Source organism: Rhamphochromis sp. 'chilingali', assembly GCF_963969265.1.
Source record: "Rhamphochromis sp. 'chilingali' genome assembly, chromosome: 1".
In the NCBI taxonomy this organism is placed as follows: Eukaryota; Metazoa; Chordata; class Actinopteri; order Cichliformes; family Cichlidae; genus Rhamphochromis; species Rhamphochromis sp. 'chilingali'.
In genome coordinates this window covers 26,218,969-26,245,401 of record NC_137929.1, presented here as the reverse complement: position 1 = coordinate 26,245,401, position 26,433 = coordinate 26,218,969, and the positions used below count along the sequence as shown (strand labels likewise).

The 26,433-nt window shown below is 43.6% G+C and overlaps 1 protein-coding gene across 1 annotated transcript; it reads right to left on the bottom strand.

Annotated features, from left to right (window-relative positions):
- Positions 1–563: 563 nt before the first annotated feature.
- On the bottom strand, positions 564–26,433 carry ppp1r14bb (protein phosphatase 1, regulatory (inhibitor) subunit 14Bb). The gene is made up of 4 exons (XM_080905248.1): positions 25,767–26,433; positions 3,702–3,785; positions 3,583–3,615; positions 564–3,453 (listed from the first exon to the last, which is right to left on the bottom strand). The coding sequence occupies exons 1-4, from the start codon at positions 25,965–25,967 to the stop codon at positions 3,385–3,387; spliced, it is 387 nt and encodes a 128-aa protein (XP_080761374.1). The 5' UTR covers positions 25,968–26,433; the 3' UTR covers positions 564–3,384.

Sequence of the window (26,433 nt, the reverse complement as noted above, 5' to 3'; positions counted from 1 at the left end):
GATCCATTTGTTATTCTTTTTCAATTGCTCTTCCACTGCCAGCACTGTGCAGCTGCTCTGGCACCCCTATACTTAATTATGGTAGTGTGGTCAAATAGGCTGGGTTTGCATTTGTAAGACGCTGTAATTCAGGGGTGTGATGGTGTAATTAAACCCCATACATAGGAGAAGGATCCCAATTTCTTCCCCAAAGTTCTCCTTTTTTTGCTGGTGGGGTAATGTTGGAGCCGTGAACTAAACGTCTGTCCTAACGTCCTTGCAATGTTTAAAACATCAAATCATTTATCCTGTTCTGTTCATTGCTCTCGTTGTTCCCTGAACCTTTGGTGAAAAGTTATGAATGGCATGATGCACTCGTTCACTTAACTTATATTAACCATCCTCCAAGTATGATGGTATTCCTGCAGGTATCCCCAGACATCCTCACCTTCTCAGCAGGTGGACGATGTAGCTGTTATACCAAGTAACCACAAGATGGCATCAAAGTGAGGCAGAAGGGCTCTAGAAGAAGGATTAACAAACAGTACCAAGTACTATAATAAAATACCACACAGAGAAAAATGTCCATTTTACATGTTTTTATTAAAGTTGCATAAAAGTGTAACAAAATTGGACAAAAACAAGACCTGTTGTTGATATTGCTACATTTGTTGGTTGGTTTGTTGGTCTAATCAGTCTTAAAATAAAAATAAAAATCTAAAGAACACCACTCCTCCAAATGGCATGGTTTAGCTCTTGTATTTAGCCTCAATGAAAATAATCAGTATATATATTGTTTTTTGCAATTTTCCCCAACAGTAAAAAAAAAAACCACAAAACAGACTTGTCAATAACAGTCTACGAAGGTATAATAATCCAAACCTGGATTTAGCAATGAAAATCCACTCAAATTTCAACTACTGATTGGACTTGCCTGGTAAAATCTGACCGATCAAAAATGTCCCAGCAGGGAAGGCAAAAGCAATCGCACCAAAATGCATCTGAGTGGATTTTTTCTTTTTGTTCAACTACGTGTTAATCCAAGGCCGGGTGTCAAGAAGTGTCATGATCACGATAGAAACAGAGCAGTATTCAAATGGTAAATGCAAAGAACATCTTTTACCTAAACAAAAATCACTGTATCAAGGCCTAAGTATTAAACACTCACTTCTTTAAAAAAAACAACAAATCAAAAAACAGAATCTCAGTTTGTTTTCCAGAAAAAGAAGAAAGAGTATATAAGGACCAACAGAAGATTCAAGATTTTTCCCCACACACTGCAGGTCTGCTCACACATGGCAGCAGCTTGCATTACCCTTTAAAAGAAAAATGTCTCCTGTTTATTTGGTTTGTGTAACATAAATAATACCTAAGGCAACATCTCTTTATAAAAAAACAAAAAATGAAAAAGAAAGGAAAAAGGGAGGGAGGAGAGAAGGGTGACTGTGGGATGATGGGATGAGGGAAGGCAAAAGAGAAAAGTGGGGGATGTGTGTACACATGTGCCTTTTGGCTCTACCAGAGAAAGAGGCAGACAGCGAAGGTCTGCTGTCACTGCAGGTGTTAGCAATCGGTCACAGGAACCACAGCGAAATCTCGCTGCTTCTCTTGTTAACCAATGGGCTTCGGTCTCTGATCTGATTGGCCCAGGATCAGAAACAGATGGCTTATTCTCTGAGAGGATTGGTAGCTGCACCGGGAGGATGGAGGGGGGCAGCGGTGGACTATGGCCTCGTCTCCCTCTCTCTGACTGTGCCTGGTGTTTGTGTGTGTGCACATCTGTGCTAGAGGCAGCTGTGTTTGCCGATGCGTTTCCGCTTCCTCCGCCCCGAGAAGCTGTGTGCGTGTGTGTGACAGAGAAAGGAAAATGCATGCTTTGATTTGAGCAATGTTAGCGGTGATTCCACTGGCATGTCAGGCAGAGGACAAATGTCAGAGATGTGGCTGCTCTGAACGCCCCCCCTCAAAAAAGTATAATGGTTTAGTCTAATGTTTTAGAAAAAAGGAGAAATTGTGAGAATGAGATGGAAGGGTTAGGGGCAGTGATTTAAAAAAAGGCAGCTTTGTTTTGGGACCCCTTGTTGGACTGTCAGTGTGTGTCCGTGTGACAAAAAAATGCATCCAGGAAACAAAAACAGAACCCCCCCAACCCCCAAACGAAACAGGAACCAGTCCTATACTAAAAATCTAATCTGTCATACAGAACAGCAGAATATACAGGCCCAAAAACACTCCTATGACAAATGTTGCTGTACATTATGTAGCAACACACACGTAGCATTTAGCGACACAGACATACGTTTGTATGTGCAGCGGCTTCTGAGGAGCCTCTCGTGACTGTTCTACGCATTTGAGGAAAAAGAAACTTTCTACTTTGACATCCAGCCTAAAGAGAACTTGCTTCCAAAGGATCAGTGTTTTTAAGCCCGTGACCACCAAAAACAAGCCAGTGACCCTTTCCAGGCTTCAAATTTCCCCTCTTTGCCGTGCTAAAGATACACTATAAATTATTCTTTGTGGTTCCGATTTTTCTTCCCCTCAAAATGACATAGTGCAGACTTCTCAAACACACAAGCGCACACACGCACAAAAAAAAGACAGTCTCTAAATGCACCACTGCAGCAATGCCTCTGATTGAGGGGGATAACTAGCAAAAGACTGTACTGATCCCCAAAAGAGTTAATTTAAAAAAACTAAAGTGAAGCCCTCAAATTGAACCGGGAAGTATGGAAAGAATTATAATGGGCGGCTGGGTCAACTTTAAAACCCTCAAAAACAGCAACGTAAAGATTGGTGAGACAGAAGCGAGTTGATTGGCTTCTTCCTTCCTCTAACCCTCCTCCTCGTTCACCCTTCCGCTGTCTTTTTGGCATCTGCGCTCTCTCGTTCTTCTTCTCGATCTCGGTCACTCTGCTCGCAGTAATTAGGGGACTCGTCTCCTCTTCCTCCTCAGACAGATGGAAGATGGTGTAGGGGTGGGTGGGGAGGAAGTAGAGCTGGATGGGAACGGGTAGCAGAGCCAAAAAAAGAAAAAAAAAGGTGGAGAGAGGGGTAGGAGTAGGAAAAGAGGAGGAAGGAGAATGCCTGGATTAAGACCAATGAGTCGCTTTTGAATTAATTCACTCTTTAATTTGTCTTTTTTCTCCCCTTCTTGGCTGATGGTTTTTATGAAGAAAGTCCAACAACATGACAACAAAAGAGAAAAGCGACATATGGGGCTGGATCCAGGCAACAACAAGAGAGGGTCTAACTAGAAGCAGAAACAAGTTGCAACATTTCATGAACTTTAATGGAAGAAAACAGACAAAAAAGATTTTAAAAAAATAGCGTGAGCTGTGGTAGGAAGACGAGAGGTGAGGGCTGAGGTGGAGGGGAATATGTCGGATGGAGGGAGGAAGGATGCCATCATTTCTTCTGAGGCGTGGAGAGCTTCTGCATCCCTCGGATCTTGTCGAGCAGCTCTGAGACGAAGTCCTACGGGGAGAGGGCAAGGACAGAAACACATGCGGGGACTCAGAATGACAAATATGCACATCAGAAACGTTCACTTGAAGAGGCAGAGGGAGTTTATGAGCAGGGGAGTGAAGAAGGACTGTGTTTTACCTCAGTAGGTTTAAAACAGTCAACCAGCAAATCCTACAAAACAGGGAAAAACAGGATGAAATAACTGCTGTTTGCAGCCATCTTTCATGCTCTGAAACAGGTGCGCACGTGTGTCCTACCTTGACCCTGGCTGCCCGTTCAACATCACTGGGCATGTCGAGCAGTTCATCCACATCTATCTCCAGCTCAGGGATGGCCTCTTCCTATAGCACATGTAACAAAAGAAGGAGAGAAGCAGAGCACCATCAGAGACCAAACATCCACCAGGCTTCCTTATAAAAATGCTAGAGAACCTCTTTCCACGAACACATGGAAAGAAATCCTCATCCTGTCTATTCTTAGTGCCTGTGTTTATATTATGTGGTTGTCTGCAAATAGACCAGCAAGCGTAAGCATTTCTCTCTCTGTATGACGTGGTACAGTTATTGATGAGTGTCCGGCTGTGGACACTAGAGGGCGGCGTGCTTCCATCAGCCCAAAGCACATGGCAGAGAGAGACAAAGAGAGAAGAAAAACAGCACAGACAGGTTTCATTTTTTTTTTTTTAAATCTTCTTGAATGAAAAAATAGTTTATTTTCAAGGTTGGAAAACTAAAAAAATAAAAGAATTAATAATCTGGTTAAAAGCTGTGCTTAGTTGCTGTTACACAGAGAGCAATGATACCGTTTGGGGGCTAGAAGCACCAGTGCGAAGGTATTTTACTTTTTGCCACACAAAATTATTAAAATGAATGGACTGACGTTTGTAGTTGGCTTTCATCCCACGAGTTACACGAGGAGACAGGGGTGCTCGTCTACCAGCTATTTAGCTCAGTTTAGCAAAAACACAGCGAGGAGGAGGTGGCATCTCATGTGTCCACTGTGTCAAGATTCACAAAGGCGAGGCGCTGCAGTGTTTTATTGTCTGTGGAGAGGGCCGAGCTAGCTCATTTCCCATCATTTCTCAGGTTTACGTGGGCAAAACAAAGCTATCCATCCATCTATAGCTTGGATGTTTGAGATCGAGTAAGAACAGGTGCATGTCCTAAAGCTAACACCTGAGAAGAAAGACAGTTACAGACACAGGATCCAGACGAGTTCCTGTTTCTAACAGGTCTTTAAAGAGTCCTCCTTCAAATCTGTTGTGCAAAACTGGAAACATTTATTTTAGAATAATTACTATTTACAGACAGCTCATTACTGAAAGCTAGGGTGCTAACTGCTGATGGCCACCCATGTTGTATTCATGTAAAAACCAGTTGAAAGTGGGAAATCTGCTCCTTTGAATCGGGAATTTTTACAGCTGCATTCACATTTAGAATACTTGTACTTTAAAGTAAAGTAACACATAAATTAAAATACACATTTATACACCTAATATAAGCCAATCAGTCATCGCCGAGCTTCATCAGGCTCACACCTAACGTCAAATTAGTCTTCAGGATAAAGAAAGCAGTTCGCGGCGAGTTCATCTTCGTCTCAGTTTCTCCTTATCCAATCAATTCTTTCTTCCGATTAATCTGTCGCACTATTAAAAAGCTTTATTAGTCCCCGTCTCTCCATCTGCCTCGCTCGCACACACTGGCTCAGTGTGCTCCAGCCAAGCTCTTCACCGCTGGCGACAAGAACACAGGCACGCACACTCGTACAAACACTCTGTGCCCCCCCCCCCCCCCGAGCTCTTTTGCAGCTCAATTGCTGCCCCTATATTCATGTCGTTCTCTAGGAATCTCTCCCTCGCTCTCGTCCTCCCCCTCGGTTAGAGTTGCCCACACCAGCTGTCTCTGCACCTGCCTGACTGCCCCTTATCCCGTCACACAAAACACACACAAGTCAGTCAGACTCACAACCACACATGGACAGGCAAAACATGCTGTGTGGGCACATTAACAAAGCGGTAGGTTTTCTTTTGGCAGTGAAAATGGCTCAACGTCCCGCACACACCTTGCACACACGGATTAAAGAATTATAGGAAGGGCATTAATAAGTCTGAGCTGAAGTGCGTGTGTGTGTGGTGTGTGTGTGTGTGTGTGTGTGTATAAAAAGGGGCTGTATAAGGATTTAATTTGGGGCAGTCTGTGTGTGTGAGATAGAGACTGTAGGTGACAGCTAGACTTACTGTCAGCAGAGCAACACAACCGCACACACACTGACACACAGACCAGCATGCAGATATCCTGCAAGCACCAGTGCAGACAGACACACACACACACACACACACACACACACGCACAAAGGTCTGACACAAAGACTGATCTGCACAACATGTGGCCCCCATGTGCTTCTAAATGAGTCTTTTCTTTTCCTCCCTTTTTGTTAACTCTGTATCTGTGTGAGACACTCGTGAGGTGAGCGTAAAGGACGAGGTGGAGAAAAGCATAAATGTTTCATACGGCTTAATGGAAAAAGATTTAACAGACGCTGTTAAATCTGAGAGGGGAGGGGGGGAGGGAACGCCGAGAGGAAGGAAGGTAAGAGGTTAAGGAGCATATCGAGACGAGGGAGCAGCTGAGTGGAGCAGACTGAAAGAGAGAAGCCGAGGAGGGAGAGAGAAGGAGTGAGGGAGATGTTGAAAAACGCCGGAAGACAGGCTTCTGAGAGGAGACACAAAGAAAGCGGGGAATCACGAGGGAGGATTTCCAAAACAATCCTCCAGACTGACTTACTGAACTAGTCTGGAGGTTTTTGTTTTTTTACTGCTGGCTGCAGAAGATGTGGAGTGGAATAAAAGCTGATTACAAGATATTGACAAGCACTGAAGGTTTATAAACAAAGCAGAGCAGAGAAGAGTGCAGGTAAAGGAAGGAGGGCCTGCTTTATTCTGACGAGCCTTCAGAAGAGCATCAATACTCGTGGGTACCTGCAGCTCTAACATGTTGTTCCAAAGTCTCCTACAGGTTCATGCACTCGGATACGATCAGTGTTGGGGAGTAACGGAATACATGTACCGCCGTTACGTATTTAAAATACAAAATATGAGTAACTGTATTCCGTTACAGTTACCGTTTAAAAAGGTGGTATTCAGAATACAGTTACTTTGTTGAAATAAATGGATTACACTGCGGTACTTTCCTGTTTCATTTTGTCGCGGGTCAGGACTGTTTGGGTTTTGTTTGACAGCTGTGTTCTGTTGTTCCAGGCGGCAGCGTTACGGTTGCCATGGTTACAGGGCGACACGCTCTCTCTCTGCGGCTGTGTGTTTCCTGGGTGAGAGAGCGCCTTTTCCTTGTTGTTGTGCTAAGCTAACAGGCAGAATGCTACAAGCATAGCTCTAAAGAATGTTGCATCATGGGCAGTGTAGTCCGTGTTGCAGGGAGAATGGACTGTCATACACGTTATGGGTCTGTGAGCGCGAGGAGGGAGAAAAGGGGGAGTGGAAAGGTACGAGTTGTCGTCGAGGAAAAACGGGAGCTGGAAGCATGTAAATATAATAATAACCACTGCAGCCAAGAAGAGTGCCTGACGAGCCCAGTTGTAAGTAAGCTATTAAGACTCGACTGTACACCGTGTTCGTGTTTTCCTCCGAAACATTAAGCAGCCTTTCAACTCCTCTCTCTGTCTCTCGCAAGAAAAGTTGGCCCACACAACAAAGTAAAGCTATTTTTTGGCTACAAGCCGACAGGGACCCCGCCGTATCAGTCAGAGGTCCCTTTACTACAGCTCGGAGTCGCGGACCTTCAGTAATAGTAATAAATCACACAGCAATAGTACATTCACGTTGCTGTAAAAAGCATGATAATATATTAAGTAATCCAAAGTATTCAGAATACGTTACTGTCATTGAGTAACGTAACGGAATACGTTACAGAATACATTTTAGGGCATGTATTCTGTATTCTGTAATGGAATACATTTTAAAAGTAACCTTCCCAACACTGGATACGATGTACAACTAACACGCAACAGCAACATAACTCAACAAGCGATGTTTCCAGGATATTTTTAAAGAGGAAGTCAAAAAATATTTCAGAATAAAAATCCACCTGAGAAACATAGACAGGTACTGCCCCATGACACTATAGTGGGCAACTGGTGGAAATGGAGTTGGGAAACGGCAGGCTTGGACCACTTTGAGGCAAATGAGGGGGGTCCAGTTTTCAAAACGTAAAAATAGCTTTCAATTTATTTCCTTTAACATCATATACTGTAGTAGGGCTGTGCTACCCTAGACCTCCCTTTAGCCACACCCCTACTTGCCACCCATATCACCAGCATCACTGGGGAAAACACCGCAAACACGTGGTTCTTGAAACTTAATTACACTCTTCCTGACAAGCTCGCGAATATGAGTCCCACGAGGTGAAACGAGAGAGACGCAGATCGTCTGGAGGCTTCCTTCACAACGCAATGAGATGTGACAGTATGAGGCTACCTCACTGGAAAAAAAAACGTACCACGCACACTCGCATAAACACGACCTACAAGTGGGTCAGTGTCCTTGTATTATAACAACAAAAAGGCCCGTCATTGCTACTGGAAATACAGCGGGTGAAATAATGACACGGCAGCAAAGGCAGATGCTAGTCGATGTCTTATCGACGTGGAAAGCTTCACGTCGGTGTAGATGTTTATCACGGGCTTGTTTGACAACTTCATGCATAAAGTAACTGATTCCTTTGATAGGATGTGGGCAAACTGAGAGCGGAAAGAAACAACAACAAAGAAGACAGAGTGATTATGTATCACTGAAAATGTAAAGACGTAGGCAGAACAGACAGCCACTTTTGCTCTTCTAGTGCCTCAGTAACAAACCAGGATAAAAATAACCGGGGATGGCCAACAGCCCATTCTGCTACAAAACACACAAACAATGTTTTTGGCCGCGTATGATACGGGAAAGAGAGACAGACGGAAAAAGGAAGTTGAAAACAGAGGCTGGGATGGAGGAAGGAGGGAAGGGAAGAAGTAGGAAAAGTAGGCCGCGTGGCAGTAAACAATGACACCCGCTGCAGTTTCTTTGCGACCTGTCTGGCAAACGCACACTTTATGCATCCATCACAAGGTAATAAATCAGACTAAATCGCACTGTATATTTGCATTAAGAGAGTGGCACTCCATTAAAACTATTACCCTGACTTGGCATGGTGACACAGGTATAAAACGTGTGTGTGAATGCTGACAGTGATGAGTTCCAGGCACTCGTGTTGGCGATGAGAGCACGGCCGCTGAAATGCTTTCACTGCTACTGTGTGTTTTGGTTGTCACAGATGAGAGGAGATGGTATCCATACCCTCAGATCTGCACTGCTAACGGAGCAGCTTTAGTTAATAAGGATCAACTGGGCAAGATGAAGCAGAAACTCTGGGCTTGAAAAGCCAAAAAATGCAAAATATAGGTGGGATATGATGTGCAAGGTGCTTTTACTGAATCCGACGTGCAAATGTTTTACAGCCAGGAGCATTATTACTGTTATATTCCTACAGAACAGGAAGATTGCTGAGCATACATGTAATGGCTAAACCCGAATTTCTGTTAAATGTAAATTTCTCTCTATGTAAACAGCAACAGGTATGATATTTTCAATTATTTATCACAGTAATTGCTCTATTATCAGAAACAGACTGTGTTTAATTGTCAACTTGATCCCATTCAGCTGCTCTCTGATAGCGTGACTGTCTTACGGGAACATTCGTGGCAGGTTTGTTGGTATGTTTGACAATCTCATTATGCACAAAAAAAAAAAAAAAAAAGTGAGATAACTTTATTTCATTGGAGAAAACAGATACCAACTGTGCTAAATTGTAATAAGTTTTTGTAATACTCAGCATATGCAAAATACTAAAAGTCACAATAATATTGGATTGTGATTGAAGTTTTGTGATAATATTGTATCATGTGGTGTCTGATGCTTCCCACCTCTAACAATAAAACCACAGGAGGTGAATGCTTTTATGATTCACCAGTTTATTACACATTAAGGCTTCCAGTTCTGCATTATTGGGGGTGCGGTTGCTTTAAATGGCAGGTAGTTGAAGGTCTATGGTCTAGTTCTGGTTACTGTATCTATATGTTAATAGAAGACTGTCGATTATATGGATGCCCTTTTCTAGTCACTCTTTTAAGCATTAGCTGATCCACTTTTAGCTTCAATAAAAATAAATGGTGGCAGCCACAATGCTAAACTTCAAGCCTTAAAATGCAAGTTCACAAAACAATGGGTGATGTCATCTTTTGTCTTTTAGTCTATTGTGAAGCGCTAGGAGTAAAATGGCTGAAACCCAGTATTGTTCGACACCATCATTGTTATGGATAATGACTGAAGCTTAATTACTAAATTATATTTAACTGTGGATCTACGGAAGTGGGTTTGCCAGGCAACCACAGCTCACAGAGCACCACACATGCACTGGTGAGTACAACTTCAAACTCTCATATTGTATGCATGTGCGGGCGTGTGTGTAAAACAAACACTGCAGGATTAAGCAAGGAAGGATATGCAATAGAACTGGGGTCTAACGAATATCAAACACAGAAAGTATAACACAGAAACTAGGGATAAAAACACTCTTTGCTCCCAGAGCATAACATTAGGTTCCTGGGAAATGACAAATCGTCAAGTGGAGAATTTAAGGTTATCCTGGCAGATAATGGGGAAGTAAATGCGGATAATTCCAGTGTGTCGATCTGGCCATTGCAACATGACTAACTGGCCTATTCAGAAACAAGGCCGCAACCGGCGTTAGTACAGCCTTACTTACAAAAGAAGAGAAAACAAGCAAGCTAAAAAGTTGCCTGGAAGCTGTCTTGAGGTGGTAATTCATGACACCCTTGTGACCGATCTGGTAATTTTGTCTAGGGTCATCTGATTACTACAAACAGACGCACGCAGACAGGATGAGGCCAGGATCTGAAGAGCGGAAAAACACTGGGCTTCAACCTGCTTCCTGCCTTACTCTCTCCCGCCGTCCGTTTATCTTTACGTCTCCTTTGATGCCCTTCCCCTCGAGTTGGTATCACCGCTCTGCCCTGCTCTCACACAGAGAGAGTCACCCTTGGCGCGTTTGTAATTGGCCAGTTCGTAGCATTTGGGCCATCTTGCTGTGGGCATGAAACCACTTATGAGAGAAAGAGAGAGGAGGGAGTCAACAAGAGGTCAGCGAGGGTGTACTGAGGGGTGGGTGGGGTGGTTAGGGATGCATTGTGTCAGTCATCGCCTGCTGCTTTCCATCTCCCTACTATCTGAGTCTGTCTCACCCTTATGGTTGCTTATCAGGAATCTCCAGGTCTAACAATAACAAGAACACACCAGGGTGAGTTATAACAATCACAAACCCTGGTTCACCCCTAAACTCAAAAAGCTGTGGCTGGAAAAGAGAAAGGCGTTCAGAAGCGGAGACAGGGACTGCTACAAAGAGGCCAAGTACAGGTTCACTAAAGAAGTGGACATTGCTAAACATCAGCACTCTGAGAAGATGCAGCAGCAGATCTCAGAGAATGACTCGGCCTCTGTGTGGAAAGGTTTTAGGAATATCACCAACTACAAGCCTAAAACCCCCCACTCCACTGATGACTTGCTCTTGGCCAACACCCTTAACGACTTCTACTGCCGTTTTGACGAGCCATCAGGCAGCCTTCACACCTCCAACGGCCCCAACAATAGAGACACTTTGAACACTCATTCCCCCACCTCTCCCCCCTCCATAGAGCCATCACCACCTTCAAACTGCTTACCTACAACACCCCCCTCCTCACCCCACACAAAAGAGGATTTTACACCACCTCCTCCCACCACAACTCTTCATATTCATGAAGCAGATGTGAGGAAGCAGTTTAAGAGTCTGAATGCTCGAAAAGCTCCCGGCCCAGACGGTGTGTCTCCTGCCACCCTCAGACACTGTGCAAACGAGCTGGCCCCAGTGTTTTCTGGCATTTTCAACTCCTCACTGCAGGCATGTCATGTACCTGCCTGCTTCAAGTCCTCTACCATAATCCCTGTCCCCAAGAAACCTAGGATCACTGGACTAAATGACTACAGACCTGTGGCTCTGACATCTGTGGTCATCAAGTCATTTGAGCGCCTGGTTCTCTCCCATCTCAAGACCCTCACGGCCCCCCTCCTGGACCCCCTGCAGTTTGCATACAGAGCCAACAGGTCTGTAGACGACGCCATCAACATGGCCCTACACTTCATCCTGCAGCATCTGGACTCCCCAGGAACCTACGCCAGGATCCTGTTTGTGGACTTCAGCTCTGCCTTCAACACCATCCTTCCAGACCATCTCCGAGACAAGCTTTCCCAGATGAATGTGCCTGATCCCATCTGCCGGTGGATCACTGACTTCCTGACGGACAGGAAGCAGCATGTGAGGCTGGGAAAGAATGTCTCGGACTCCCGGACCATCAGCACCGGCTCCCCTCAGGGCTGTGTTCTTTCTCCTCTGCTCTTCTCCCTGTACACCAACTGCTGCACCTCCACCCACCAGTCTGTCAAGCTAATCAAGTTTGCAGATGACACCACCGTTATTGGGCTCATCTCGGACGGGGACGAGTCTGCCTACAGGAGGGAGGTTGAACGTCTGGTGTCCTGGTGCAGCCACAACAACCTGGTGCTGAATGCCCAGAAGACAGTGGAGATTATTGTGGACTTCAGGAAGCACACAGCCCCACTCCCCCCCATCATCCTGACTGACACCCCCATCACCTCTGTGGACTCATTCCGCTTCCTGGGTACCACCATCACCCAGGACCTGAAGTGGGAGCCCACCATCACCTCCGTCATCAAGAAAGCCCAGCAGAGGATGTACTTCCTGAGGCAGCTGAAGAAATTCAACCTGCCAACACGGACGATGATGCAGTTCTACACTGCAATCATCGAGTCCATCCTCACCTCCTCCATCACCGTGTGGTACGCTGGAGCCACTATCAGGGACAAACAGAGACTGCAGCGTGTTGTGCGCTCTGCTGAGAAGGTGATTGGCTGCAGACTCCCATCTCTGCAGGACCTGTACACCTCCAGGACACTGCGGCGTGCAGCTCGGATCTCAGCTGACCCTTCTCACCCTGGACACAGTCTGTTTGACCTGCTCCCCTCAGGCAGGAGGCTCCGGTCCATTCACACCAGAACCTCTCGCCACAAGAACAGTTTCTTCCCCTCTGCTGTTGGACACATGAACAATAACCATATGACTGTCCCCGCCACTAACACATGACCCTACGCTGTGTCACTGCATCATTTCATGTTTGGCACTGATCACCACCTGCACTCATGTATATATCTTTCTACGCAGCACTTTTAATTCTTATTCTCATGTATATATCTCATGTATATCTCATGCATATATCCTTCTACGGAGCACTCTTAATTCTTATCTCATGTATATCTCATGTATATCTCATGTATATCTCATGCACATATCTTTCTACGTAGCACTTTTAATTCTTATTCCTTTTATTTTTTCATGTCCATTTAATCGCAATCTATGACAGTATGTTTGCACTGAAGCACCGCAGCAATTTCCTAATGTTGTAAACCTGCTCAACATTTGGCAATAAACCCCTTTCTGATTCTGATTCTGATTCTGAACAGTACTATAGTCAACTTCCTTTTTAGGATCGCCGCTCTTGTACCAAAAAACACACAGAGCTTTCCATCTGAGGGTCTCTTCTTTACCACAAAGGCAGCCAACCACTTCCTGTTTCAGCATGTGACCTTGGGAGATATTGGGGGAAGGGAAGGTGTAGAGATATCTGTTGGAAGTTTCTATGCTGGGTATCCCTTAGACCAGGGGTGCTCACACTTTTTCCGCATGTGAGCTACTTATAAAATGACCAAGTCAAAATGATCTACCCACTACAAAAATCCAAAACATATACTTATTTATAAATATATTGAGGATTCTTTATATCTACAATGTATATACATGCATAACCGCAATATCCAATATTTCACAACACAATTAACTATGTAAATTTTTTGTCATTACCTGAGTTTACTCTGATGACTTGCACTGAATTGAATCAGCCAGGGATGCATAGTCCGGACAGTAGCTGCTGACGGCCAGGTTTAAGAGAAAAAACCGAGAGCTAAAAATTGGAGTTAACTCGCTGACTAGCTTGTCAGTTTTACTACACTTCGCGCCGCTGTTTGCGCATGCGCAGCGACCTAAGCGTCAGAAAAAAATCTGATGTCATCTGACTGGCTTCCCTGTATCAATCAAGTGACGGGATGGATGATAGGCTGGCATCTATTTTTTTAATGCCATGCGACCTACCAATACTACCTTTGCGATCGACTGGTCGATCGCGATCGACGTATTGAGCACCCCTGCCTTAGACTTTAAAGAGGGCAAACTCACAAACACAAGTCTGTTTGTGTCTGTCCACTTAATTTAAGTAGTGAGTGGCTGTTGTAATGAATGTGTGGCCTCACACATGACTCCTGAACTATAAACCACAGCAGTCCCTAATCGATGCAAAATACTTAACCCAGCCTAAGATCTCGAAAGTGTGTGTTATTGTGCACTTTCCCGTGCGTGCCTGATTTTCATCTCTATTGCGGGTCTAATCAGTTGGATGTACTTCCTCTTAGGAAGAAAATGATGTCCTGTTTTGAATCATATGAAAAGCAGAAAGAAAGAGCTGCAGGCAGCACAGATCAACTGAAGCCTGTTTATAACCCAGCCTGCCAGGACACAGACTAGATTATATTATTTCATCAGTCGGGTTTGCTTTGCTCTTCCTCGCCCCGTGTAGAAGTTTGCAAACAGGGAAGTGCAGTTTCCTCCTCCCGATAAAGGACAGTATCACAAAGAGAATAAATGTAAAAAAAAAAAAAAAAAAAAAAACTTTAACGCTTCGCTGCATGCATCTCTAGGAAGCAAGGACACATGTAGCTTCTTAATGATACTGTTCTATAAAAACTCTAAAAACAACACGCAGCCCTCATTTAGCACGCACTACCAGCGCCTCCATCTGCTTTAACTCTGCAGCCCTGTCAGCCTTTTCCTGCTATCTCACTACAGATAAAATGCAAACGGATCTGTCATGCAAAGTAAAAAGAAGCAGAGCCTCCAGAGTCTGGTGGTAGAGATGTGGGCATGCTAATGTGAGTCCCGGTGCTGTGTGGGTTGTTTCAGATTTTTTTTGCAGGAGGAAGCCAAACCAAACGGGCTCCGAGTGCACAGAACAAATCCTCACATGAAGCCAAGAAACATTCATCGCTATAATTAGGACTTCGGCACAGCAGTATTCACTGTAACTGCAATTAGGTAACAGAGGTCGCATTAACAGAAAGACAGACAGATACTGTAGTATGGAATAAAGAGCGGGAAGGGAATGGCTATAAAACGTGGATCGTACCATTTAGCTTTCACATAAGGAATATTTTCCTGTATATCGTCGCTTGTAACATGCCTGCAAACTAATCTGTATTTTTGTCCACTATCATAATTTGACAAGCGGATTGTGATAGCGTGTCAAAACTAACACCCAGCCAACCTTTGGTTCAACTGTAAAGCTCTCATTTTAGACTAAACACCCACGCACACACACCAAAAAAAAAAAAATCTATTTGTACAGTGAATGTGCAGAAGGTCATCCAAACCTGACCCCCCAAAAGCTGCCCATAGTCATGTCTGATCGCTGTTCGGTTGAATGATTCCCCCGTCAGCTTGTTTGGCCTGACTGAAACGGTTCAGTGGTTTCTGTGTGTTGACTGAACACGTCTGTGTTGCGGTTTTTCCAGGGAGACAGTCTGCTGGACCCTCGGGGTCACAACCAGCCCCGGGTAGACTTGTATTGGTAACTATGCTGCCGTGTAACCCTTTCTAACGACTACACGAGGGCACAGTTTGTCACTGCTGTTTAGATCTACTGCCTTACAAATCAAACCTCTTTTATAATAACATAAAAAAAAAACCACCCAAATAATTACATCAATGCTCATCTGCTTAACGCAGTGCATCAGGAGTGATTTAACCTGTGGATTCATGAATCTGCTCACACTAATACATCAAGTGTTTAAGTGCCTTTTCGATATAGGAGCAGGAATCGCAGAGTAACACATGACTCAATGCTGTCACAGTAGGTTGCCCGTGACTGCTTTGTGTTACCGTCGTTATATCTAAAGCTACAGAAACATTAACGTTGCCTAAAAATAGAAAACATCACAGTAAGTGCAGTGCACGGACTCTGGTTAGGCAGTATAATGTTAACGATAGCATGCAAAAGAGGCTGATTGACCAACTGTCAAATCAGCATTACTATCAAGAGGGAAGTGTTACTTGCGGTGTTAAAAAATTATGCAAATTTAAGCTTCATCTGTCAGCTAGGTAGAAATAAAAAAAAGAAAATATGAGAAAGCTGACAGTTTGGGAATGACAGGAAGTTCATAAATAACCTTTCAACTTTCAAATGCAATTTTCACGCAGCTTCTCTCTGTCACAACACACAAAGATCATCCATCTCTCCTCTTCAGCTTTGACTAATTACTAAATCCCTCATCAGAAGTAAGGGAACCGAAAACTCTCAAGTGCCCACCTCTCTGCTGCACTGAGCACGGTCCCGTATAAACCCATGGATACTAGGAGAGTCCCTGCTCTGTGTGTGCGTACAAGTGTCAAACAAAAATACACACAACTCTTCAACCAGGCGAAAGAGTCACTACCACAACGACGGGACTAAAAGAGGAGATTATGCGCAGATTAAAATAAGAATGCATACAAACAAGGATTACAGCAGATTATCATTATGTCACTGTTGGCAAGTACTACTAACAAAACTAAAGGGCTTTGAATTTACTTGCTCATTTGCCATGTCATTCACTGAGTAACTTGTTCTTTTTTTTGTTTTAGTTTGTAGCACAATGAGTACACTTCAAAGTCACGGAGGTCCAGTTTAAATATCCGCCCCTCTTCTGCAGTTTTAATTCACTTTTGCTCACGAGCTGCTGTGTTTATCTGCAAAGCCTCTCGATTCATTGGCCCAATATTGAGATATAATCCATATGGATATCAAAGTGAGCTGCGGAACATTATTATTCTTTTATGCAGATCAGTCATCAGAGTCTCTGACCTCTCAAACGCTGCCAACAGAGTGGGTAATCTAATCAGCTAATGCTTTGGTTCATTTCCATATTCAATCAGATACAGGAGAAAAACTCACAACGCAGGCGAATCCAACAGATTATCGCAGCAGAACCAAAAACAAACAGACTGAAACTGCAAAAACTAGGAGCTGTATCGCTGTATCTCCACTTTTGTCTTACTTAACAAGGACGTCTTACTGTACAACTCTGTGACCTCTCGCTGCATCCTGAGTGACTGTAATAACCAGAGACGCACTAAGATGAAACATTAGAGGAAAGAATGAGTAAGAGGCAGACGCCAAAGCTATCGCTCTGACTGTCCGCTGCACAGCCTGATGCCCTTTAGTCAGCAGCTTGAAAGACGCTTTTGCTTACCGAGTGAAACACACAATGTTTGTCTCCAGATTGTCACGTCAAGATTGTGTTACTCTGACCATATCAGTTTCAGAACGTACAGAAAGCAACGTCAACCAAGCAAACTTTTACTCTGTCGCCTCAAAAGGAGCTTGTTTCTATTCTGGGTTTAATAATGTCACAGACAGGTGCCCATAACTGCAACTATAAGTCACTACATGTATTTGTTCTTCTACTACTTTTAACTGTTGTTGCATGTCAGGTGTTAGAATGAGTAACCTAAACAGGTGAGCACTGAATAATGATCTATGAGCATCAAAGGAATCCAACCAAATATGGCCGTCTCCCTTCCTGGTTAATAAGCAACTTGTAAACACACTGACCAAATATGGTCTGTTGTTCCTTCCTGCTGAAGCAAACTCCAACAAAAAGCACACACTAAGGTAATATACTATAGAAACACCAATATGTGCATCTGAATTTTGCCATTATGTAATAATAATGTAACAGAAATGACTGATAACACCATCTCTCTGTTTTCCCTGTCTGTCGATCCGAGCGCACATCTTTGCTTCATTCGTTCCCAAAGACATCCGAACCAGAGCCCATCTCGTCACAGACCTGTCCTCCAGATTATCGCAAGTGTTCGAGTTTCACAGCGGTGACATCACAGAGGAAGTCAGGACGACACCTGCGGTCTGACCTTGGCAGAAATCACTAGCCGCCTGCCTGAGACTGACAACAGGTCAGGAGGTGTCAGGTAATGTCGACACGGTGCAACCACAAGCCCAAGTCTCACACATGAAGCGCTCCTGCACAGTCGGATACTGGCATGAAACAGGCACGTGCATGCACATTATGCACATACACCGTCAGCGACGGTGAATAATAAAGCTTCTTCTGCGCTGCCGAACAACAGCTCAAAAGGCGTCTGCTCTAACGCACCTCCCGGGATTAAAAAACCCTCCTGAGTGGATCTGCGTTACCTCACTCAACCTGTGCACGGAGAAACCTCATGAGGATTCTGGCTCCAAACAAATCATCCAATGCCAGGCCCAGCCCCTGCTGTTAAATGTTAGAGCAGTGTCTTGGTTGTGCCATTGTTTTAATACAGTTTCAGCGCGGAGGCCAATAAACGCACATCACTCCCGCAAAAAAATAAAAAGGCACTATTGTAAAAACAACACTCTGGAGCCACATACAGCAATAACAGAGGTCTGTGCACCATCACCATTATGCTCACTTTAAAAAAAAAAGCCTCCTCAAGGGTGCAAGAGCTTTCACAAAACAGCTACAGACTTAAGAGGCTATAAGTGCAAGCAGCAGTTTAGTAAGGACCAATAGGAGCAAAGTGTCTGATACTGCACACTGGAGATCATTTAAAATAAAGTGCAGGAAAGTCAACGTGTGCTTCATTATTAAGACGTTAACTGCTTGAGTAGCCTATTTAGATATGCCTATTAAATACAATCTGAAACACAATCACTTGTATAGCACAAAGACGTTCATGGAAAACGATCTTACATCTTTTTATGTTCATCTTTTTTCTTCAAAGGGAAAGTGGTAAGTAATCTGGTTATTTTTTCCACACACTGTTTGTCTCACACTTCCTGTGACAACATATAAACATTCCTCTAAATGACTCACATCCCTTGTTCTTTTCCCTCCATTCCTCTCCTCCTTCATCCACGCCTCGTTCGGTTTTCTCAACTTCCTTCCGACCTTACTCACCCACTAACCAAAACACACGTTTAATCTCCCTCACTCACAATATTCTTTGCATTCTTCCACCTCTCCAACTCTGCTGATTTGTTCCTTTGCCGTTTTAAAAACATCCACAGAGTCAGTCAGTGGGTCAGGCTACGGCACACGCTGACTCACCTCATATCCGCTAGGAAAAGCAGAGTCTCCTCAACATGTAGAACCAGGTGTGACGTATAAGTAGATGTGTGTATGTCCGTCTCTGTGCAGATGTGTGTGCACGTGAGCACTGGTGTGGGAGAGTGGGCACAATGACACAGTGGAGTCTTTCATTCATGCTGTGTAACAACCACTCTTTGTAGTCACTCTCTTGCACAGAGTGAAACAGGGTAATGCTGATTGGTATTCAAACCTTACAAGTTAACAGTGTAAGAAAATGTTTGATGCTACTCTTTGGGTGTGTTTGTGTGCACGTGTGCGTTTCCTTTTACAGTCGGAAGTCAGTCAAAGAGGCCGAATTAATCCGTGACTGGAAAAGCTATAAAAGAGGTTGGCTTTCCCTGACAAGTGTTCTCCTGCAGACACACACACACACACAGGCGCACGCACGGGCATACACACACACTTTTTTGTGTATTTCTGGAACTAACTCCAACCTTCACTTCTCACTTTTTTTCACGTTCGAGACCACAACACGCTCAAAGTGAAAATTAGCTAACAAAATAAGGAAATAATAAACAAAGAAAATATAGCTAATAATATGTATTTGTGTTACAATATATACAATTTCTGTGCTCAATAAAGCACGAGGTTATTTAAATGTCTGTACATCTATATTAAAATTTTAGAGGTACTTTTATTTTGAAGGGCACACAAACACCAGTGTTTCCTGTATTTCAGAAAGTGTGATTTCTTTTCATGTAAATGCATTTCAACTTTGACTTTACCTATTTAAAGAAAAAGGGAAACAGGAAGAACTGAAACTATTGTGGTGAGTTAAGTGTCAGCTGGTAGCATTTCCTCTTTTGTTGTTCACTTTTATGTGAAGAGAGTCACATGTGACTTGTTTATTTCCGAGTATTTTCGCTTTACAGTTTACACAGAGTCATTACCTTGAACGCATGGAACTGGAACACTTTAATATTTTTTGCATGCATCCCTTTTAATTAAAGGGATGCGCTCTTTTTCTAGCGTGCACCACAACACATAATCTACATGTTGTTTGCAAGCAGAGGCAAATCTGCCTAAAATTGCCTAATGTTACATTTCATCAGACTGAGCTAGAAAAACTGCATGACTTCAAAATTATTTTCATCTGATATAGTCAGATTTAAGGACTGAGCAGGTTGACTGGTAGTCAGCTAATAGGCTTACAAGCGACAAACTAAAACCAGATGCTTTTAAAGGGTGTGTATGCTCCACTCGCTCGCATCACTTGATAGAAGTGATAAATGTGGCCCTGGGCTGTGCAGTATAAGCAATAATAAACATAAAAGCAGAATATAAAAACTCAGAACCCTCCTCTCTGATTCATAAGCATTACCTTAGGACTTACATAAACTCATTTCCTGCTTCCCAGCACTTTTAATTTGGAGTGACTGCAGGCACTGCTGTTTTAGTGCCTGACAAACCCATCTAAACTGCAGTGAGACTACAAACCATTGCTTTTTGTCAGTGTATACATCATGCAGTAGCAGTGGATACATGTTCCAAAAGCACTTTCTCATTCTCCAGCTTCCCTGCCCACTCCTACTACATTTTCCTTCTCCGTTTGCCATCCCCTCTACTTTTTTCCCCTTCTCTTCCCCCGTTTATTGCATTCCTGCTCACCAATCCTGCCTCTGTTCCCGCTAGTAGTCCCATCTGTATTTGTGTGTGTGTGAGTGTGTGTTTGTATCTGTGTGGCCAGCCACGTAGGACCCTGCAGTTTGGGGGTTGGTCCGCCCACTCGCTCCAGTGTTAACCATGTAACGACTGGTCAGCCACGCTGTGATTTAAAGGGATAACGCCGTGTAACGGTGGACCCAAGAAATACCAGCCGGAGCGACTTTTGACAGTGCAGAACTTTATATTAAGCTCGGGTTGTAGTGGACACATGTACTCCGCGCTCTCTTTCTCTGCTGTCACGTTCCTTCTCCGTCTGTCACTGCCAACACATAAAGAGACACAATCACTGTCAGATCCCAGCACACCTGTTCACCCCGCCCCTGCGCCGCCCCGGGAGCTCACTGCGTCACGCCTCCTCTGCAGCTGGCCAAGGACCACACCCACGCCACACGCCGCAAAAGGAGAGAAAATGAGTCTTTATTGACAAATAAAATGTTAACAGGCCAGTTACCATGGAAATGATAGCAAAGCTGGAGTGAAATTTGATTATTTTACTAAAAGCGGGGCTGTGGACCTTCTTGGTGTTCCCACTCTTTTCTTTTCCCCGGAGTACGCTCAAACTCACTTAGCACTATATACACAAAGCCATTAATAGAGTGAAGACTCGGTAACAACTGAGAAAGTGTAGACCATGTTTAAAACCACCAACGTTTGAAGAAACACTCCTCGACACCCTAACTTTTACTCCCAGTGAAGGGTTTGTACTTTCAGACTGCCACAGTTTAAAATATAAACTGTGTGACGGGGGTGTTATGGGATTTGGAGGCACTGTTGCAGCTGTTGCCACCCTTTCCCCCGCTTTGGACATACCATCATAGCCCTCACCACATGGCCTCTAGGTCCGCTTTATCAACTGAATCTGATATTATCCAGAGAAGTTTAACTGACTTTAACCTGCATGATGCTTTAAATTGTTGTGTTTCAGTTAATGTTAGCCAAACTTCTTTAACCATTAGTCTTACCCAGCTGTTGATATTTCTCTTCTAACTTTAATGCACTTTCAGTGCTCTGTTCTACGTTTGTCTGATTACAAAACATTGAATTATTTCAAGTTCTGTCTTGTTTTGGGCCTAGGTAGCTTTTTTCAGTACTCCACGCACCAACACACATCACTCCATAGTTGTTTTAGGTGGATTGAGGCATATATTGATGCTACAACGATCAACCAGTGTCACTGACATTAATATAGTCCACTGCTCTCTAATAAGTGTTAAGGACGTGCACATGTTCGTCCATAATATTTTTATTTTATTAGGAATTAGATGAAAATTTTGCAGTAAAGCACAAGTGGAAAAGACAGCCATGTTTCCTCTTCAAACATTTGCTAATCAACCATGAAACTAGCTGGTTAAATTTAAATCAACTACAAATAAACCAGATGTGAATTTTATTTATTATTATTATCATCATTAAAGAAACTGCAATTGGTGTCTTTTACTGGCAGACCATAGCATCACCACCGGCGTGTGCTATCAATCATTGGCGGACCAATTAGCTCCATTTTTTCCCAGTTTATTGTTACAGAAAAAGTAACAATAAAGCTGAAATGTTTACAAAGTAACCCTAACCCCTTCGACATTTTATTAATCTGCTTTTCATAGGTGGCCAGGCAATATTAGCAAATGTTAACTGCTCCATTGGTAAGCATGTATGAAGGTTTAAATATTACTGAGGAAATTTCTTAGCAACACATATTTATAGCTCGGCAGTTACAGTAAAAACAGGTGACTGCTGTCAAAGTAGCACATGTAAAAGCTGATAATGTAACTATTTTTCTATATCATCATTTATTTATCTTGGGAATCTCCTTGAGATTAAAAATGTCTTTTCTAAAAGCGACCTGGAGAAGAAGGCAGGAGATAATTGAAGATAACCACACAAAATGCAACTGGGGCTCATTACAACTAAGCGAACACAACATCCAGAACATGCGTAATAAAAGATCAACGTCAAAAACAGCTGCAAATCAAACTAGTATCAAACAGATGGTCCTGCCTTTGGAAGGCTGCGCGTGCCTATAAAATACAAGCGTCTTAAAGCGAAAGCTGAGCAGCGTAACATTAGCATATGCCACACCTCCCAGAGACGTTGGCCACATACTGGCGTCTCTTCCTAGTCTAGTAATCAACAGCAAACAGTCAAAAGTTTTGTCAAGCAAAAATCCCCAAACACTGAATCATGTGGTTAATTTATAACCTCACTGGCGGGGAAATAGTCACTTGTTTCATCATTTCATTTTCAATTAAAGAAAGTAAAGATGTGTGACTGCTGTCCTTATAGCTTCAGTCTGAGTAAAACAGATGACGTCACAGTCTTTTTCTGTAGCCGCTTGCAAATGCAAAAATGTGTATTAGTAGCCATGTTTGGGAGGGACTGCGCTATTGGGTAACAAAACCAGGGAGTACTTCTTGGGCAAAGCAAATACCACATTAACATCGGCTGCAGGTATTCACCAAAGCCCTGTGAATATCATGCAAGAATGAAAAACACAGACTTTTCTTCATACAGGATTTAATTTGACTAAACGGGCGCCCCTTTTTCCACAGTGTGGTTAACCAACATAAACATTTAACAAGGCTTGTTGCCATGGAATCATACTAAGGCTCAGCTCCTCTCTATTACCCATAGCAACTTTAACTGATAGGCTGACTAAGCGGCTGGATGAATATCTGACAGACTGGCTGGCAGCAATGACTGGCTGATTGCTTGTAGCATGTTTAAAGGGATTATGTTAATGGGAAAATAGCTCATAATGAATTCCCTGCTGAACAAACTCCACGCTGTTTTATTAAAAGTCGAAATGGGCATAAATAAAAAGGAGGAGGAGGAGAGGGGAGGTTGATTGATAGGACATAATGATGGGTGAAAGGCAAAATGCGGATTATAGGAAATAGGAGGCACAGCGAGGTTAGGGTAAAAGAAGAAAATCCCAAGCATGCTCTCTGCCTTTGTCAGTGAAGAGGGTTCTCCCCGTGTCCGCTCTGCTCCCTGACCGGCTAAAGCTGCCTCTCCAGTTACACTGCTTAGCAGCACGTGCTTCACATCTACCCATCTAAATGAGCCCAATGTGTTTCCATCAGTGAACCGACTGTAAATTAATCTCTTTGTTGTCTAACAGCCTAGACAGGGACTCGATTAGGACAATGAAAAGAGAGGAATTCAGTGGACGAAAGCCAAAAATAAGCATCGTCATTAGAGACGAACGATGGATGTGCGTCCAGAAATGTGAACTAAATCATTTATGTCCCATTTAAGTGACTGTAACACGATCTGCCTGTGACCTGAGCGTAATAAATCTCCACCGAGCTCAGGTTTTACTATGAACAACAACAGATAAAGTCAGTGTGCATCCATTTGTGTATTTTTTGGACCCCACTTACAGCTGAAAAGCAGACTAACTGTGAATCATCAGGGCATTAAAACATGCATGACTGAGCGGATTAGGGGATGAAAGATGGACTGGGATAAGCGAATGAAGGAGTGAATCACAGAAAGACAAATAGGTGTTACTAACTTTGAACAGACTGTCTGGGTATCGGTCGCAGTGATCCACGTAATAGTGGCCAAATAATGGATTAAAAATTAAGGCGATTCTAAGCCACAAAAACCACTTTGTTTTAATTATAAAAGTAACACTAGACCAAAGTGCTGAAAAGCTTTACCCCTGAGCTCATTTGTTCAGACTTTTTGGACTCTGCGATGACTACACATAACATATTAATCCGTTATTGGCAGACAATCAAAGCAAATTGATTTTAAAATCCCGTCTAGGTCCGTTAATCACCTCAGCGGGCTTTGGTAACTTTGTAGTGTCAGGATATCCCGGCCACAGTGTGCATCATGAGAGATCCTCTGTTAACAGGATGAGATAATGTAGTGGAAACAAAGGTGTGCTGGACTATCTGGTTTTCTGACATCAAATGAATAACAGACTCGTCTATTTATGGCTTTCCCTGAGTGCATTTATCTTCATGGTTAACTGGGGCTTAGTATAATATCTATTTAGAGTCATGTATTCCCAGAAGAATGGATTTTTGGCTTCCAGTTGTAAACAGCCAGACGCCTTTCGCTCACTTGAGTCTTAATGGCTAAACAACCATTACAGCGACATTATGCAATGGTGGAGAAGCTTCAGTAATACAAACTATAAAAAGAACCAGTTTTCCTGGTTTAAAAAAGTCTGGAAGGGAACTTCTGAATCCGCCTACTACACCTCTTACCCATCCTCTTGCTAGCTACTACTAGGAATTCTGCAAACCTGTTAAGTCCCTGTATTCCTCACGCCAGGAATAGAATGTGGGTCAATGCCAGCTCAGTGAGTTGACATGAGCTTACCAACTACTGCCGCCAAGAGCTACACCACAGCTGCCGGCAAGTTACATTATAACTCTCCATGTGACACCATGACCGCAGGTTTGATATATACATGGTTACACTCAGGCATCGCTAAGGCCAGGGAAATCATTAAAATGGTCCTCCATGATGGGATATTTGACCAACCAGACATTTTCATCTCATCTGTCTCTGGTTTACCATCACTATTTGTGCCTGATCAAACTCGTTTTGCCTTACTTAAAAAGTTGTAGGACAAAATAAACTTTATTGTCTGAATGACAATAAAATTGGGTGGATAAAAACCAGAGACTGCTGGTCAAAAATAAGTTTTCCCTCTGTTTTATTCTTATAAACTGGTGGCTTTTATTTATTCAAAGTAAAACTGTCCCCAAAAAGCAGCTACACGGTTTATTTCACACCAAAGGCATGAAATAGGAGAATTGGCGCTACTTCCGGTCGGACATTAATAGCGGATTAAATTAATTCACAGGTGTGCTTTAAATCCGCTTCAGCCAATCAGAACAAAGAGCAGCGGCCGTCGATTTCGCGACGAGGCTATAAAAGTGCATGTGCTACTTATAGCCCTACATGTGGGTGAGAACATGAAGTTTGCCCACATGGCTGATTTAATAAATGTATGACATTAATCTGTGAGGCTCTTCCTTATTTTACATACTGATCCACATGTGTCCGTGATACTCTGGGCTATAGAACAAGCGGAGCTAGGCCAAAAGCACCGACAAAGGGCCCGTTAATGTTTCTTTATCAACAGTTTGCCTTTGGATTAGACAGACACACAGACTTTCCCCCGTTACGCTACACCGCGGAGCCCTATTACTTAACAGAGCCGCCTAATCGATACCTTCGATCGGTTTGGAGGCCGGTTATTGTTTGGGGTCTTTACCTCACAGTCGTAGAGGTCCGTTAGCTGGTCGATAATCCACTCCTCCAGGTTCAGTCTCTTCCTCAGCTCTTTGCGGTCATATTTGACGGTAACGCGTCCCTGCTTCCGAACTGGTGTCTCCGGCTCCTCCGTGGTACCGGCCGGTGTCTGGAAATATACCCGGGGTTGAGGGCTCGTCTCCGGGCTTGTTACAGCTGCCATTGTCGCCTGGTTTGGGAAAGAGAAAAAATGCCCCCGGAGCTACAGAAGTGTGAAGTGAGCGACAGAAAGAAGGCAGAAAACGGTCTGTGGACGTGCGGCTCGTCGCTTTTCCGCAACGAAAAATCCCGGCTGGTGAATTTGTGACTTGGAAAAAAATCCCCCGAAGAAGAAGAAGGACGGACGATGGACCTGATGCTTTTGTTGTCAAAAATCGCTCAAAGGGACATTCGCAGCGGCTGCTCGCTTCCACCACACAAAGGGGACCGACGGCCACGGAGAAACGTAAAGGCTAACCGGCTTACTGGGCTATTTACAGCATGCAAACTCCGCTTATATAAAAAGAGACGGCAGAAGAAGCAGAGCCGGCCTCAACTCTTCATTCAGTACAAAGAGAAATCACACGTCTCTCTCTCTCTCTCCCCCTCTATCTCTCTTTCTCTCTGTCCCCACGAGGAGTGCGTGCGCG